Here is a 15,150-nt window from a genome sequence, read left to right on the forward strand (position 1 = left end):
AGGCGAAATCTGTGTGGCTCGGTATCTCTCCTTGTTTCTCGCTCCTCTTTTCTCCCTCCAAAGCAGATAAAGGGAAGCAGTAGTTTCCTGGGGGGCCAGAGGGAGTGTATGGAAATGAACACGCCTTCTGTCTACTGCTTTTATGTCAGATGTATAAAGGAGCCTGCAGTATATGAAAACAGACCTGTTGTAAAACTGAACATTTTCAGTTAATTTCCAGTGTAATTGATGTGCCTGTGTTGTACACACACACACACACATGTTCCATGTAGCTCATACACATGTATAACAAAATGCACAACACAGATATATATTGCCTAATACTTTCTGTCTTGCCTGATTGCACCTTCCCCTTCCAAACGGTACAGTTGATTGAGTCTGAGGTGGGTCCTCTGTAATGATTCACCCAGAAAGGCAGCTCTGCTCTGTCTGGGGCAGTCATGCATGGAGTGATGGAGAGTACAGGGTAAAAGGAGACTGTGTCCAACAGAATCGCTCTGTTACCAGGACAGCCACAGTGAATGAGTCAGTGTCACACCGCTGGGGTTCCCCGTCTCTCAGCAAGAGACTTCAGTACTCACCGGTCTCCACCCAGCCAATTAAAACTTGTGCTTGGCAGTCATATGACCTAACCCAGACAATCTGGTTATTGGGACACTAGCACAGCTTGATTTGGCCAATTGGGTTCATCGCTGCTGTGAGGGCGACATTTCCATTCAATGGGACATTTTAAGACCATGTGTGAGATGATTAAGAGATTAAATAACTAGTCTGTTCATTCATGACAGCCTACTTCTACCCATGTGAGGGGACAGACTGGCACAAATTGACCAAGACATCTGTCCCTTCTGATGGAGCTCCATTCAGTTGCAACTATCGTTGAAAAATGCCATAATTGTTCTAGCACACTGTTTTGTGTGTAATGTCTATGCCTGAAAGTATTATATTGTAGGGGAGTAGTAGTGGTACTGGTTGAGTAAGTTGACTTACATTCTGTCTTCTCTCCTCAACAGGTACACATCTGTACAACTGGACTCCTAGTGACCCCTCCCCCCAGCAGTCCTGTTACTACTGCAACCGTGTTCACATTTCCCCCAGAGGCAAGTTACGCATCCATTCCTGTGGTAGGTGCACTTCTCTATAAAGATTCTACAGTATTCACACCAACAGTTCAATATAACAATAGGGTTCTTGCAACTACGCTACGGTTTCCCTAATTCGGGATGGACATGAGTACTGGAACGGATGTCAAAGCTCCATCTTTAGCCAGAGATAACTTTTTAATGTTTTTTTAATACTGTAAAGCTATACGGTGGAATGTGTTTGTGGCTCCTAAAACAGGAAAGTGACATTTTGCCTTGAAGACAACATTCATTTGCTTTGACTCTAGTGTGCCATTTGTACATGTGCATTTGCGGGGCACAACAAAAAAGAAACCAAGCCAAGCATCATACAGTTCTTCTCCCTAAATTCCCTTTCCTCGCCGTGCCTCATTCACTCAATTGCATTCCAACCACTCCCTACACACACTCGTGTGCTCCTGTTAAGACTACAGAAATAAATGCCCATAAAAATGGGATAGACAGGCTACATTCCTTGCCAAATGATGACAGTTTTATCTCAAGTTCCAACAACGAGCTGCAGTTTTGGAATAATTGCATCCCGTCTGTTTTCCACTGAGGCGATCTGCTAGTGCCATTTATAATGGGTTAGCCTAGGCTTTAACCCCCTTAAACATAGACAAGTTCCACAGTGAAAGTGTGCAAAAACATTAGTTTGATAGAAACAAGGAGCATATTTTCACCAGACTCATTAAGCATATGCCTACTCCCCAAACAGATGTCGTGGCAGTAATTCATCACCATGCCGTTTTCAATGAGGAATTGTTCGTCTATTTTGAAAATTCCCAAGAACAGGCAAAATAAACTAAATAGAGAGTCTGTATATCACAAAAGTAGATTTTGAACCCTGAAAACCTTTCTCAACTCGCCAAATTGAGCCCTGTTACAATTGATCACTCTGAGGTGAACTGTTCCAGACTCCAGATGTGCATCACTTTTTTGCACTAGCATCTTTTTAAATGATTTTGTTATATTACATGTTTTTTACTATTAAAATAAGTGTCTTGGCTGTGATAAGGGCTCGGGAAAGAAGAGCATCTCTGCTAAATTAACAAAACAAGGCTATGCCATTGCACAGCCATATTCTTCTACATTAAGCACCACTGCTGAGGTTACTACCTTTTAGAAGATTGTTCCACCATATAATATAACCAGTTGATATTACGGTTTCAGTCAATTAAATGGCACTTGCTTTTTTATTGACTGAATTGAGCAATTTAGCTATTAGGATTTGTTTTCTGTAATGGTTATGATAAATGAGGCATTGCTGTGCACTGTTGGCATAGGCCTATAGAAAAAATTCTTATTTTTTTGTTCTCCAGTGAAGTTCTAAAATCAGATTTTTTTCTCCCCATTTTTGATTATCATGTGAGTACTCGAACAGTCAAAACATTTCAAATGCCCATTCCTACCCTAATAATGTTTTTACAACTATTTAGGTTGATCTATGTTACTTTACTTACATGCTATCATGTATGGAGGAGACTGATGTATCTGCTGCTTTGTCATGGTCAACTGACTGTGTGTGGCTTTGTTGGTATGTGGTACTACTGAACATGTGTACACAAAGGTTAAGATCTCCACTTTACTGGGGAACTAACTCTACATGATGATTTCTTTGGCCTGCAGGCAATGTAATTATCTCAGCTCCAGCGTCAACAGCGCGCACACATACACACATGGTAGTATGTAGACTCTTCTGAATGTATTTCCAACCCCTCCCCCACTGTTCCATGGTAGTGATGTCTGTCTGCTCCTCAGGCCTTTTAATGTCAAGCTGAGACACATTTGTCTTGTTCCAGGTGATGGGGCCTGAATTATTTACCGTCTACAATGCCTTTCTCTGCAGATGTATTAATAGTTTTGCGTGTTTAGGAGAAAACAAACCCCTTTCCCAGTGTCAGTGTGTGTGATTGTGTAAGAGTTGTTTTGGTCTGGTTTCTGTCACGTTAGATGCAGAACAAGGGGGATAAGAGAGCACAGAAGAATCTGCTCGGAGCACCCCTGAGGGTTAAACTATGTCATGTTTACAGAAATGTTTTTACTTTCATATGGTCCCAATTAAACACAGCGATGGATTCACAAGGCCCCAGTGTCGTTTCTATAGCAACAAACAAACAAGCACACTTGAGATTCCTTCCCAGTTCTATGGGGAAGTTGGGGACAAGACCAAACTTTTGTGCCAAGCGATACTCTCCCTCATTGAACAGAGAGTAAATAATATCCCTTTTTCACAGAGCAGTTTCTCTCATTATGTAACACCTAGTCATGGGTTAAAAGGCCAGGGGTAGGGTTCTCATGTATCATTCCATCAAGAGCTTTAATGTAACTCTCATGTTGCGCTGAAGGCAGTGAGTTGTTTACTTGTTTCCTGTCTTTTGGTTCCAAACAAAGCAGTTTTTTTTATGTGAGGGATGCACTTCAACCTTATTGTGAACTGTTCTGTGCTGTTTGATCTCTGTTTCAGAATGTTTTTTTGTTTGTTTTTTGACAGGAAGCTCTCCCTCCTCCCCCACCTCCTCCCCCACAATCTTCAGCGCGGGGAGCAGCCTCCTCGTTGGCTGCTGGTCAGAGACCTTCCCCAAGCACAAGCGACCAGAGTGGGAGACAAAGACCCACAGTGTGAGTGTACACACACACATACACATACACAGATGTACATGTAACACTCTTCCATGTATAAAGTACCAGCACACTAAACCAGAGAGAACATGCCGTTTAAAAGCATGTTCCACACATGGCTAGGGTGTGGGTCCGTCTAATGTGTTCTGGGAGTTCTCCAAGCCTCTAAATGACCGCTCAACTTTCAGTGTGGAACACCAGAGGTTGACCCAGAGCACAGGTGAAGGGTGAAAGGTCAACCGCTGTGGGGTATGGAGTCTCCTGGGTCCTATCAGAGATCCTGCCTGTGACCCTGGACCTCTCCCATCATTACTCCTTTGAGAGACTCCAGACACCTGATAGAATTAGATACGGCCCACCTCCCCAAAGTGAGTGTGTTTGTGTTTCTGCATTTTTCTTATTTTCCCCCTCCCTGACACCAGTGAAAGTGTCTATGCTGTCTGTCAGCAGTTGTTCTTTAAAGCCTCTTCCCCTCTTGAGGTTCTTGGAGATGTGACTTTTCCACTCCTTTACAGCACCTCAGTGGAGCCCTGCCACATAGCTGTGCCATGCAGAAAGTTACCATAATATTACTCTACATCAGTGATGGGGGTGAACTCATGAGGGGCCGCAGTGGCTCCCAGGTCTACGTACCCACATCCATGCACACACCGGCAATCAGAGCCAGCCGTAGCCTAATTAATTTTGCCATGGGGTGGAGAGAAGATTTTGCAATTTTATAACTAATTTCATGAAATACTACTCGTTTTGCCATGTGGCGTAGAGGGAAAAAACTGTTTTAAAGTTAATTTCCTGCATTTTACACATTGAGTGACTAACAAAATCAATGGGGGCCCCCCGGTCGGTAATTAGACCATGATTAATACAAGTTCATATACAGTGCATTCAGAAAGTATTCAGACCCCTTAGCTTTTTCAAAATGTTGTTACGTTGCAGCCTTATTCTAAAATCTATTAAATTGTGCGTTTCCCTCATCAATATACACACAATACCCCATAATGACAAAGAAAAAACATGTTTTTAGACATTTCTTCAAAATTAACTGAAATATCAGATTTCGAATTCAGAACCTTTACTCAATACTTTGTTGAAGCACCTTTGGCAGCAATTGCATCCTCTAGTCTTCTTGGGTGTGACGCTACAAGCTTGGCACACCTGTATTTGGGGAGTTTCTCCCATTCTCTGCAGATCCTCTCAAGCTCTGTCAAGTTGGATGGGGTGCGTTGCTGCACATCTATTGTCTGGTCTCTCCAGCGATGTTCGATTGGGTTCAAGTCCGGGCTCTGGCTGAGCCTCTCAAGGACATTGAGACTTGTCCCAAAGCCACTCCTGTGTTGTCTTGGCTGTGTGCTTAGAGTTGTTGTCATGTTGGAAGGTGAACCTTCACCCCAGTCAGGTCCTGAGCTCTCTGGAGCAGGATTTCAACGATCTCTGTACTTTGCTCCGTTCATCTTTGCCTCGATCCTGACTAGTCTCCCAGTCCCTGCCGCTGAAAAATATCCCCACAACATGATGACTCTGCCACCACCACCATGTGTCACCTTAGGGATGGTGCCAGGTTTCCTCCAGACGTGACGCTTGGTATTCAGGCCAAAAAGGTCAATCTTGGTTTCATCAGACCAGAGTATCTTGTTTCTCATGGTCTGAGAGTTCTTTAGGTGCCTTTTGGCAAACTCCAAGTGGGCTGTCATGTGCCTTTTACTGAGGAGTGGCTTCCGTCTGGCCACTCTACCATAAAGGCCTGATTGGTGGAGTGCTGCAGAGATGGTTGTGCTTCTGGAAGGTTCTCCCATCTCCACAGAGGAACTCTGGAGAGATGATTGCACTGGAGGGGACGGCTGCCGTTTTACGGGCTCCTAACCAACTGTGCTATTTTTTTTATTCTCACATTGTTTGTACCTCATTTTGTACATAATGTTGCTGCTACGGTCTCTTATGACCGAAAAGAGCTTCTCGACATCAGAACAGCGATGACTCACCTTGAACTGGACAAAGATTTTTTCTTTAAGAAGTCCAATGTGAAGGATATACTGCTTTGTCAAGACGTGGCCCAAATCTCTGTCATCAGCATGAAGAAGAGACTGAGGAGAAGGGGAATGCCTTGTAAGAATTATCCGACGAGTAGGTAAACCACCCCAGTACCCTCCGTATTATTGGCCAACGTTCAATCATTGGAAAACTGGACGACGTACAATTAAAGAGTATCCTACAAACGGGATACTAAAACTGTAATATCTTATGTTTCACCCAGACGTGGCTGAAGGACAACACAGATAGTATAGAGCTGGCTGGCTTCATGCATCGGCAGGATAGAGCAGCTATGTCTGGTAAGACGAGGGGCGGCGGTGTGTCTATTTGTCAATAACTGCTTTGTCAATAACAACAACTATCGGTAGAGTTGAAAATGCGATGGAAACACAACTTTAAGATTTTTATTTGTTTCTTGCAAACTTAAGCTAAAAAGTACAGCAAATCAGTTTGGAAACACCACTGATGGGGAAAATTAACATTTTCTTTATGCAGATTTTTTTTAATTTTTACATTTGCATTAAAATCGTCCCCAATTGGATGGAAACCTTCCAACTAGTGTATTCTACTATTTTAACTCTCAACAGTGAGTTTAATATTTGTTTTACTTTTTTTTGTGGGGGGGGGGGGGAATTGATCTGCTGGTCTGGCTGCCAGTTGCCTATCCCTGCTCTACAGACATATAGTGCAGCTTTCTATGAACTACTGGAAGACCAGTCCAGAGGGGAATGTCCATCTCGATCAGCCTGTAAGTGCCTACTAGAAAGAGAGGGGAGATGTTGATGGATAGTCTGTGGATAGTCTGTTTAGTCTGTGGAAGGGGGGTACATTTTGCTCATGTCACAGACGAGATGTTCTGAATCCACAACATGTCTGTGATTCATTTCCTCCTGAGGTTAATTGGAAAGTCCCTGTGTCGATGGCCACGTGTGTGTGTTTGATGTGTCCCATCTCTCTCCCCCCCACTGCAGCTACGTGGCCCTGTTCCCCTACCCCCCCCGTAAGGAGGATGAGTTGGAGCTGAGGAAGGGAGAGATGTTCCTGGTGCTGGAGCGCTGTCAGGACGGATGGTTCAAAGGCACCTCCATGCACACTGGCAAGATAGGAGTGTTCCCCGGCAACTACATGAGCCCTGTCAGCAGGTCTGTCACACACACAGACCTTACGCATGCAAACACATATACACATGACTACATGACCAAAAGTATGTGGGCTGGGCTTGGGCTCGTCGAACATCTCATTCCTTTGCTGTTATAACCGCCTCAAGTTCTTCCACACTTAACCAACCATTTCTGTATGGACTTTGCTTTGTGCACGGGGGCATTGTCATGCTGAAACAGGCAAGTGCCTTCCCCAAACTGTTGCCACAAAGTTTGGCTCCCAAGATCGGGAGTCCCATAGGGCGGCACACAATTGACATACTTTGGCATACTTGGCATACTTTCCAAACTGTCTCTCTTGTTGTTGTTTACATTCCTCTTTCATGCGCTCTATGCTGTATCAGTCCAGAGATGCTCATGTCTCCGCCCTAACAATGGGAGTCGTTGTCCCAAATGCGGAAAGTTAGACGACGAGCTTCAGTACAAAATAAGGCCATAGAAACGCATTGGGCTTATTTTGGACAGAGTTTGGCTAGGGTGAAACCTCTCGCTTCACCTATTCCTCTCTGATCTGGAAAAAACTGGAGCAATGGATTATGGTCATATGGTCAATGTAGTTAATTACAATGTTTCTGCACTGAACTAGGTTGAATATTTGCTTAATGGAAACCAAAACTCCCTTCAGCCCAGCGTCCTATATAGTTCTTGACTTGATTTCTTTCATAAATTATTTGATTTCTCTCTAGAGAAACAGTGCATTGGGCTACAAAATAAAAATACCTAAATGGTATTCAAATAATTTAACCAGAATCATTTGATCACTTGTTTTGGTACTGCTCATAAGTAGTTTTAAGTAGTGTTTTTGGTCGCAGGATCAGGAATGGCCGACAAATTGCAACATTTACTTTGAGCTAACGGTGCAAATAGCACTGCTGGGTGATTTGAAGCGTCAATCAATCCGATCAATAATATAATAATACTCTTAGCAAAAATCTTTCTTTAATTTACCATCTTTAGGAACTTTGAGAATGAATAGGTTCAGAACTTTTGTGAAACATCACAGCACAGTGGAAAAATATATGGCAGCAAGAAATCAAAACTGGATGGTCTTCAGAGATGGATGGGAGGGGTTGAGGGTAGTTGAAGCCTGGGACTAAAAACAAACAAAAGTAATATATACTGTGCCCGTAAAATGTATATAAACTAGAAAATAAACATCTCTTTTTCAGGACCCTGTCTTTCAAAGATCATTTGTAAATATCCAAATAACTTCACTGATGTTCATTGTAAAGGGTTTAAACACTGTTTACCATGCTTGTTCAATGAACCATAAACAATGAATGAACATGCACCTGTGGAACGGTCGTTAAGACACTAACAGCTTACAGACGGTAGGAAATTAGGTCACAGTTATGAAAATTTAGGACACTAAAGAGGCCTTTCTACTGACTCTGAAAAACAAAAAAAGAAAGATGCCCAGGGTCCCTCCTCATCTGCGTGAACATGCCTTAGGCATGCTGTAAGGAGGCATGAGGACTGCAGATGTGGCCAGGGCAATAAATTGCAATGTCCAAACTGTGAGACACCTAAGACAGTGCTACAGGGAGACAGGGTGGACAGCTGATCGTTCTCGCAGTGGCAGACCACGTGTAACAACACCTGCACAGAATCGGTACATCCAAACATCATACCTGCGGGACAGGTACAGGATGGCAACAACAACTGCCCGAGTTACACCAGGAACGCACAATCCCACCAGTGCTCACACTGTCTGCAATATTCTGAGAGAGGCAGGTCCTCACCAGACATCACCGGTAACAGCATTGCCTATGGTTACAAACCCACCGTCGCTGGACCAGACAGGACTGGCAAGAAGTGATCTTCACTGACGAGTCGCGGGTTTGTCTCACCAGCGGTGATGGTCGTATTCTCGTTTATCGTCGAAGGAATGAGCGTTACTCCGAGGCCTGTACTCTGGAGCGGGATCGATTTTGGAGGTGGAGGGTCCGTCATGGTTTGGGGCAGTGTGTCACAGCATCATCGGACTGAGCTTGTTGTCATTGCAGGCAATCTCAACACTGTGCGTTACAGGGAAGACGTCCTCTTCTCTCATGGGGCGGCAGGGTAGCCTAGTGGTTAGAGAGTTGGACTAGTAACCGAAAGGTTCAAATCCCCAAGCTGACTAGGTACAAATCTGTCGTTCTGCCCCTGAACAGACGGTTAACCCACTGTTCCTAGGCCGTCAATTGAAAATAAGAATTTGTTCTTAACTGACTTGCCTAGTTAAATAAAGGTAAAATAAATCAATATGGTACCCTTCCTGCAGGCTCATCCTGACATGACTCTACAGCATGACAATGCCACCAGCCATACTGCTCGTTCTTTCAAGACAGGAATGTCAGTGTTCTCCCATGGCCAGCGAAGAGCCCGGATCTCAATCTCATTGAGCACGTCTGGGATCTGTTGGATCGGAGGGTGAGGGCTAGGGCCATTCCCCCCCCAGAAATGTCCGGGAACTTGGTGGAAGAGTGGGGTAACATCTCACAGCAAATCTGGTGCAGTGCACGAGGAGGAGATGCACTGCAGTACTGGCCACACCAGATACTGACTGTTACTTTTGATTTTGACCCCCTCTTTGTTCAGGGACACATTATTCCATTTCTGTTAGTCACATGTCTGTGGAACTTGCTCAGTTTGTCTGTTGTTGAATCTTATGTTCTTACAAATATTTACACATGTTAAGTTTAACAGTTGATAGTGAGAGGACATTTCTATTTTTTGCTGAGTTTAGTATGTATAAGCTGGAAGTACAAGCCTAACATGCTGACCATACCGGATGCGTGCGTTGCAAATTAAATTTACACATACTTTATTCAATCATTGCACCCACACTGCTTGCCCGCGTCAGTGTAGTAAGGTGCTAAAATAGAACTTGGTTCTATTTGTGACGCTCGACAAGCTGCAAGTCCTGCCTCTCCCGTCTCCTCATTGGTTTTTAGGACATATGCCCACGTGTGTGGTTGAAAGATGATCTGAGGTTAACACTCCAGTCGGTTGTGGTCATGCACTTTAAAGTTGGTTGCCAATTGCCATATAATGACCAAAGAAGAAGAAGCCTGAAGGAAGGAGGAGAGATTACTAGAAACAAACTCGGTTGACCTTTTTATCTGTGGATTAATTGTCGGAGTAGAGGACCATGTGCATTTCAGGTAAAATAATAACCCAATGTTTATATCCCAATATTTATATACAAATTAGCTAGCAACAGCAAGCTAGCTAGTTTAATTGCCATAAATGTTTAAATCTTTTCGACCTGTCCCCAAGTTAATATAATTGGTTCAGAGTTTGTTTTGATATTTCAACCTGTGTGTCCTGATCGCGTCTGGTGTGGGTGGACAAAATCAACTTGTGCTCGTGGTCTGGTCAGCATTTAAGTGTTGTTCAGTAGTTTACTTCAATTAGGGGAGGGGTGGTATGGTTAAGGGAAAATAACATTTTTTTTATTTATATTTACAAAAATATATTGCAAATGATGCAGAGGATTATCTGCAGTATTAACGCTGATCTACCCCCCCAAAAAATGTAATGTATACGAACAAATTTGTTTTCATCCCTGTTAGTGAGCATTTCTCCTCCTTTGCCAGGATAATCCATTCACCTGACAGGTGTGGCATATCAAGAAGCTTTATTAAATAGCATTATCATTACACAGGTGCATCTTTTGCTGGGGACAATAAAAGGACACTCTAAAATGTGCAGTTTTGTTACACAACACAATGCCACAGATGTCTCAAGTTTTGAGGGAGGGTGCAATTGGCATGCTGACTGCAGGAATGTCCACCAGAGCTGTTGCCAGAGAATTTAATGTTAATTTTCTCTACTATAAACTTTTTTTGAGAATTTGGAAACACTTCCAAACGGCCTGACAAATGTAGACCACGTGTAACCATGCAAGTGCAGGACCTCAACATTCCCACATATGCTGAGCAATTGTTGGCTGCTTTTCTTTCACTCTGTGGTCCAACTCATCCCTAACCATCTCAATATGGTTGAGTTTGGGTGATTGTGGAAGCCAGGTCATCTGATGCAGCACTCCATCACTCTCATTCTTGGTCGAATAGCCCTTACACAGCCTGAAGGTGTGTTTTAGGGCATTGTCCTGTTGAAAAACAAATGTTAGTCCCACTAAGCGCAAACCAGATGGGACGGCGTATCGCTGTGGTAGCCATGCTGGTTAAGTTTGCCTTGAATTAAAAATAAATTGGACAGTGTCACCAGCAAAGCACCATCACACAACCTCCTCCACGCTTCACGGTGGGAACGACACATGCAGAGATCATCCGTTCACCTACGAAAAATATCATGTTTCTTGGCCCAAGCAAGTGTCTTCTTCTTATTGGTATCCTTTAGTAGTGGTTTCTTTGCAGCAATTTGACCATGAAGGCCAGTCGATGTTGAAATGTCTGTTAATTGAAATCTGTGAAGCATTTATTTGGGCTGTAATCTGAGGTGCAGTTAACGCTAATGAACTTGGCTCTGCTGCAGAGTCACTCTGGGTCTTCCTTTCCTGTGACGGTCCTCATGAGCCAGTTTCATCATAGTGCTTGATAGTTTTTGTGACTGCACTTGAAGAAACTTTCAAGGTATTGACTGACCTTCATGTCTTAATGATCTACTGTCGTTTCTCTTTACTTATTTGAGCGGTTCTTGCCATAATTATTTATTTATTTTTTCGCCATTATTTAACCAGGTAAGCTAGTTGAGAACAAGTTCTCATTTACAACTGCGACCTGGACAAGATAAAGCAAAGCAGTGCGACAGAAACAACAACACAGAGTTACACATGGAGTAAACAAGCGTACAGTCAATAACACAATAGAAAAAAAGTTTTAGCTAGCATAGACTTATAGATGATATGGAGCCAGTGGGTCTGGCGACGAGTATGTAGTGAGGGCCAGCCGACTAGAGTATACAGGTCGCAGTGGTGGGTGATATAAGGCACTTTGGTAACAAAACGGATGGCACTAGTCTTCATCCAATTTGCAGTAGAGTAGAGTATTGGAAGCTATTTTGTAGATGACATCGCCGAAGTCGAGGATCAGTAGGATAGTCAGTTTTACTAGGGTAAGTTTGGCGGCGTGAGTGAAGAAGGCTTTGTTGCGAAATTGGAAGCCGATTCTAGATTTGATTATGGATTGGAGATGTTTGATATGAGTCTGGAAGGAGAGTTTACAGTCTAGCCAGACACCTAGGTATTTGTAGTTGTCCACGTATTCTAGGTCAGAACCGTCCAGAGTAGTGATGCTAGTTGGGCAGGCGGGCGGTTGCAAAGCATGCATTTGGTTTTTACTAGCGTTTAAGAGCAGTTGGAGGCCACGGAATGAGTTTTGTATGCCATTGAAGCTCGTTTGGAGGTCAGTTAACACAGTGTCCAAAGAAGGGCCAGATGTATACAGAATGGTGTCGTCTGCATAGAGGTGGATCAGAGAATCACAAGCAGCAAGAGCGGCATCGTTGATATATACAGAGAAGTGTGTCGGCCCGAGAATTGAACCCTGTGGTACTCCCATAGACTGCCAGAGGTCCGGACAACAGGCCCACCGATTTGACACACTGAACTCTTGTCTGCCAGGTAGTTGGTGAACCAGGCGAGGCAGTCATTTGAGAAACCAAGGCTGTTGAGTCAGCCAATAAGAATACGGTGATTGACCGAGTCGAAAGCCTTGGCCAGGTCAATGAAGACGGCTGCACAGTACTGTCTTTTATCGATGGAGGTTATGATATCGTTTAGGTCCTTGAGCGTGGCTGAGGTGCACCCGTGGCCAGCTCGGAAACCGGATTGCACAGCGGGGAAGGTACGGTGGGATTCGAAATGGTCAGTGTTCTGTTTATTAACTTGGCTTTCGAAGACTTTAGACAGGCAGGGCAGGATGGATATAGGTCTATAACAGTTTGGTTCTAGAGTGTCACCCCCTTTGAAAAGGGGGATGACCGCGGCAGGTTTCCAATCTTTAGGGATCTCGGACGATACGAAAGAGGTTGAACCGACTGGTAATAGGGGTTGCAACAAAGGCGGCGGATACTTTTAGAAAGAGAGGGTCCATCAGCTGTGCTAACAATTGCAAAAGGGTTTTCTAATCATCAATTAGCCTTTTAAAATGATAAACTTGGATTAGCTAACACAACCTGCCGTTGGAACACAGGAGTGATGGTTGCTGATAATGGACCTCTGAACGCTTATGTAGATATTCCAGAAAAAATCTGCCATTTCCAGCTACAATAGTCATTTACAACATTAACAATGTCTACACTGTATTCCTGATCAATTTGATGATATCTTAATGGACAAAAAAATTGCTTTTCTTTCAAAACAAGTACATTTCGAAGTCACCCCAAATTTTGAATGGTGGTGTATGCACTCACACATATGTACACACACACTGATTATCTCTGTATTTGCAGCTACCATAAGGCTCCCAGCCCTAACCCCTCTCCTCTTGTTGGTCCCATTAGGACGGCATCAGGCAGCACCCAACCCAAGGTGCCCCTAACTCTGTGCACCCAGGCTGGCAGAGGGGTCACCATCGTCAGCCCCTCCACTTCTCTGGGGGCCATCGTTCCAGGGCCTGACTTAAACAAGTCACTGCCCATCTGTCCTGGCCCTGACCCCTCCAGCCCTTTACCTGCTGCCATGGTGACGGCTGCTCACGTGGCGACCGGACAGGCCAAGGTTCTCATGCACATGACCTCCCAGATGACTGTTAACCAGGCACGCAACGCTGTCAGGACAGGTAGGGTCACCTACTAGGGGAATGGAGGTGTGCAAGTATACATTCTATGTACCCTGAGGATGGGATAGTGTATTTGTTAATGAATATATAGGGAAATGGTATGTGTGTATGATCTGACCCTGTGCCTCTCCTCTGGCCCCAGCAGCCTGCCATAGTCAGGACCGGCCCACCGCTGCTGTGACACCCATCCAGTCCCAGACCTCTGTAGCCTATCTGCCCCACCTGGCTGTGTGCCAGTCCCAGCCCTCCTCCAACCCTGCCCAGGGCTGTGTCCGTGCCGGTGTGGCACTGGGCTGTGCCTCCGCCTCCCTCACCCCGCCCAACGTCAGTGCCGCCTCGCTGGATCGTGATGCCCTGCGACCAGTGGCAGACCTCACCATGCCCGTCGCCCCAGGCAACAGCAACTCCACGTCAGCTAATTCCTCCCTTGCCTGTCGGCTGGACAAGGACGGCAAGGTGGGCATTCATGATAGCACCCTAGCCATCAGTATTGCTATCAACAATGTTAGCATATTTCTTATGTTTGCATATACTTCTATTATGCCTAGCATATTTGGCTGGTGTTCAACACGTCTACAATGGATTGCTAAATTAGTTGACATTCGCCTGGAGTGTCTGGTGCTCTTGTTTACTGCAGAGTATTTTGAATACCATGTCCTCTGTATGTTGTTGAACACAGATGTTCCAGTTTATCTTCAGAAACAAATTGACGCACAGCGCTCAGTCTGTTTCACGGGCGAGCCTTGGGAATTGAGTTAAGAGACTAGAGATGGGAGTCAGTCCAGGCCAGCCAACACAAACAGAACAGGCAGCTGGCAGTAGGCCTGATGATGACATTACAACCCTGATTAGTCAGCCAACCACCTAATGACCAAGACAATGGTTTCTGTTTATGCAGATTCTGATGTTCATACAATTCATTCCTGTAAGACAGTCTATATCCAGCCTACACCGTTGTCAGACAAGTGCAACATAGTAGCAACATAATTAACTTTTTTCTCTCGCTTTCTCTGTTTCGTTCTGTTCTGCAGAGGGAGAAGAAAGGTCTTCTGAAGCTGTTGTCATCTAACAAGAAGAAGTCTCGCCCTTCTCCCCCCTCCTCCCCCACCCTGGAGGCAGAACAGGCTGCTACAGGGGAGGTCTTCCAAAGGGCCATGGGCCCCGACACCACCCCCCCCCCCTCGCTCTCCTCCACCACCGTTGGCATGGGTAACCATGGCCGTGCAGTCCCCTGCCCCGTGGAGCCTGAGCCTACTTTAGCCACCACCCCAGAGTTAACACAACGTAAGAGCAGTCCCCTGGATGGCTGTGCCCCCATCGCCCCGCCCCCTCGCCAGGCATGCTCCTCCCTCATCTCCCAGCAGCACGATGCTCGGCCAATCATATGCGAGAGGTACTGCATTTCTTATATCGTAGGACAGTGACATGTAATGAATAAAATTGTCTGTCTGATGTGTGTCTGTGTAGCGTTTCTGTTCTCCTGTGCTT

The 15,150-nt window shown here is 44.8% G+C and overlaps 1 protein-coding gene across 3 annotated transcripts in view; it reads left to right on the plus strand.

The window, feature by feature from the left end:
• Window positions 1-15,150, plus strand: part of sh3rf1 (SH3 domain containing ring finger 1) — a 70,358-nt gene that overhangs the window by 51,957 nt on the left and 3,251 nt on the right. For 2 of the 3 annotated variants that reach the window (XM_021604283.2, XM_021604285.2), the window contains 6 exons: window positions 1,014-1,124; window positions 3,616-3,743; window positions 6,743-6,913; window positions 13,385-13,662; window positions 13,805-14,118; window positions 14,694-15,055. In XM_021604283.2, the coding sequence (XP_021459958.2) occupies window positions 1,014-1,124; window positions 3,616-3,743; window positions 6,743-6,913; window positions 13,385-13,662; window positions 13,805-14,118; window positions 14,694-15,055 (1,364 nt within the window). The remainder of the gene's footprint in view (window positions 1-1,013; window positions 1,125-3,615; window positions 3,744-6,742; window positions 6,914-13,384; window positions 13,663-13,804; window positions 14,119-14,693; window positions 15,056-15,150) is intronic. The other variant, XM_021604284.2, reaches the window with a different exon arrangement.

The sequence above is a fragment of the Oncorhynchus mykiss genome, chromosome 5 (assembly GCF_013265735.2).
Source record: "Oncorhynchus mykiss isolate Arlee chromosome 5, USDA_OmykA_1.1, whole genome shotgun sequence".
Lineage (NCBI taxonomy): Eukaryota > Metazoa > Chordata > Actinopteri > Salmoniformes > Salmonidae > Oncorhynchus > Oncorhynchus mykiss.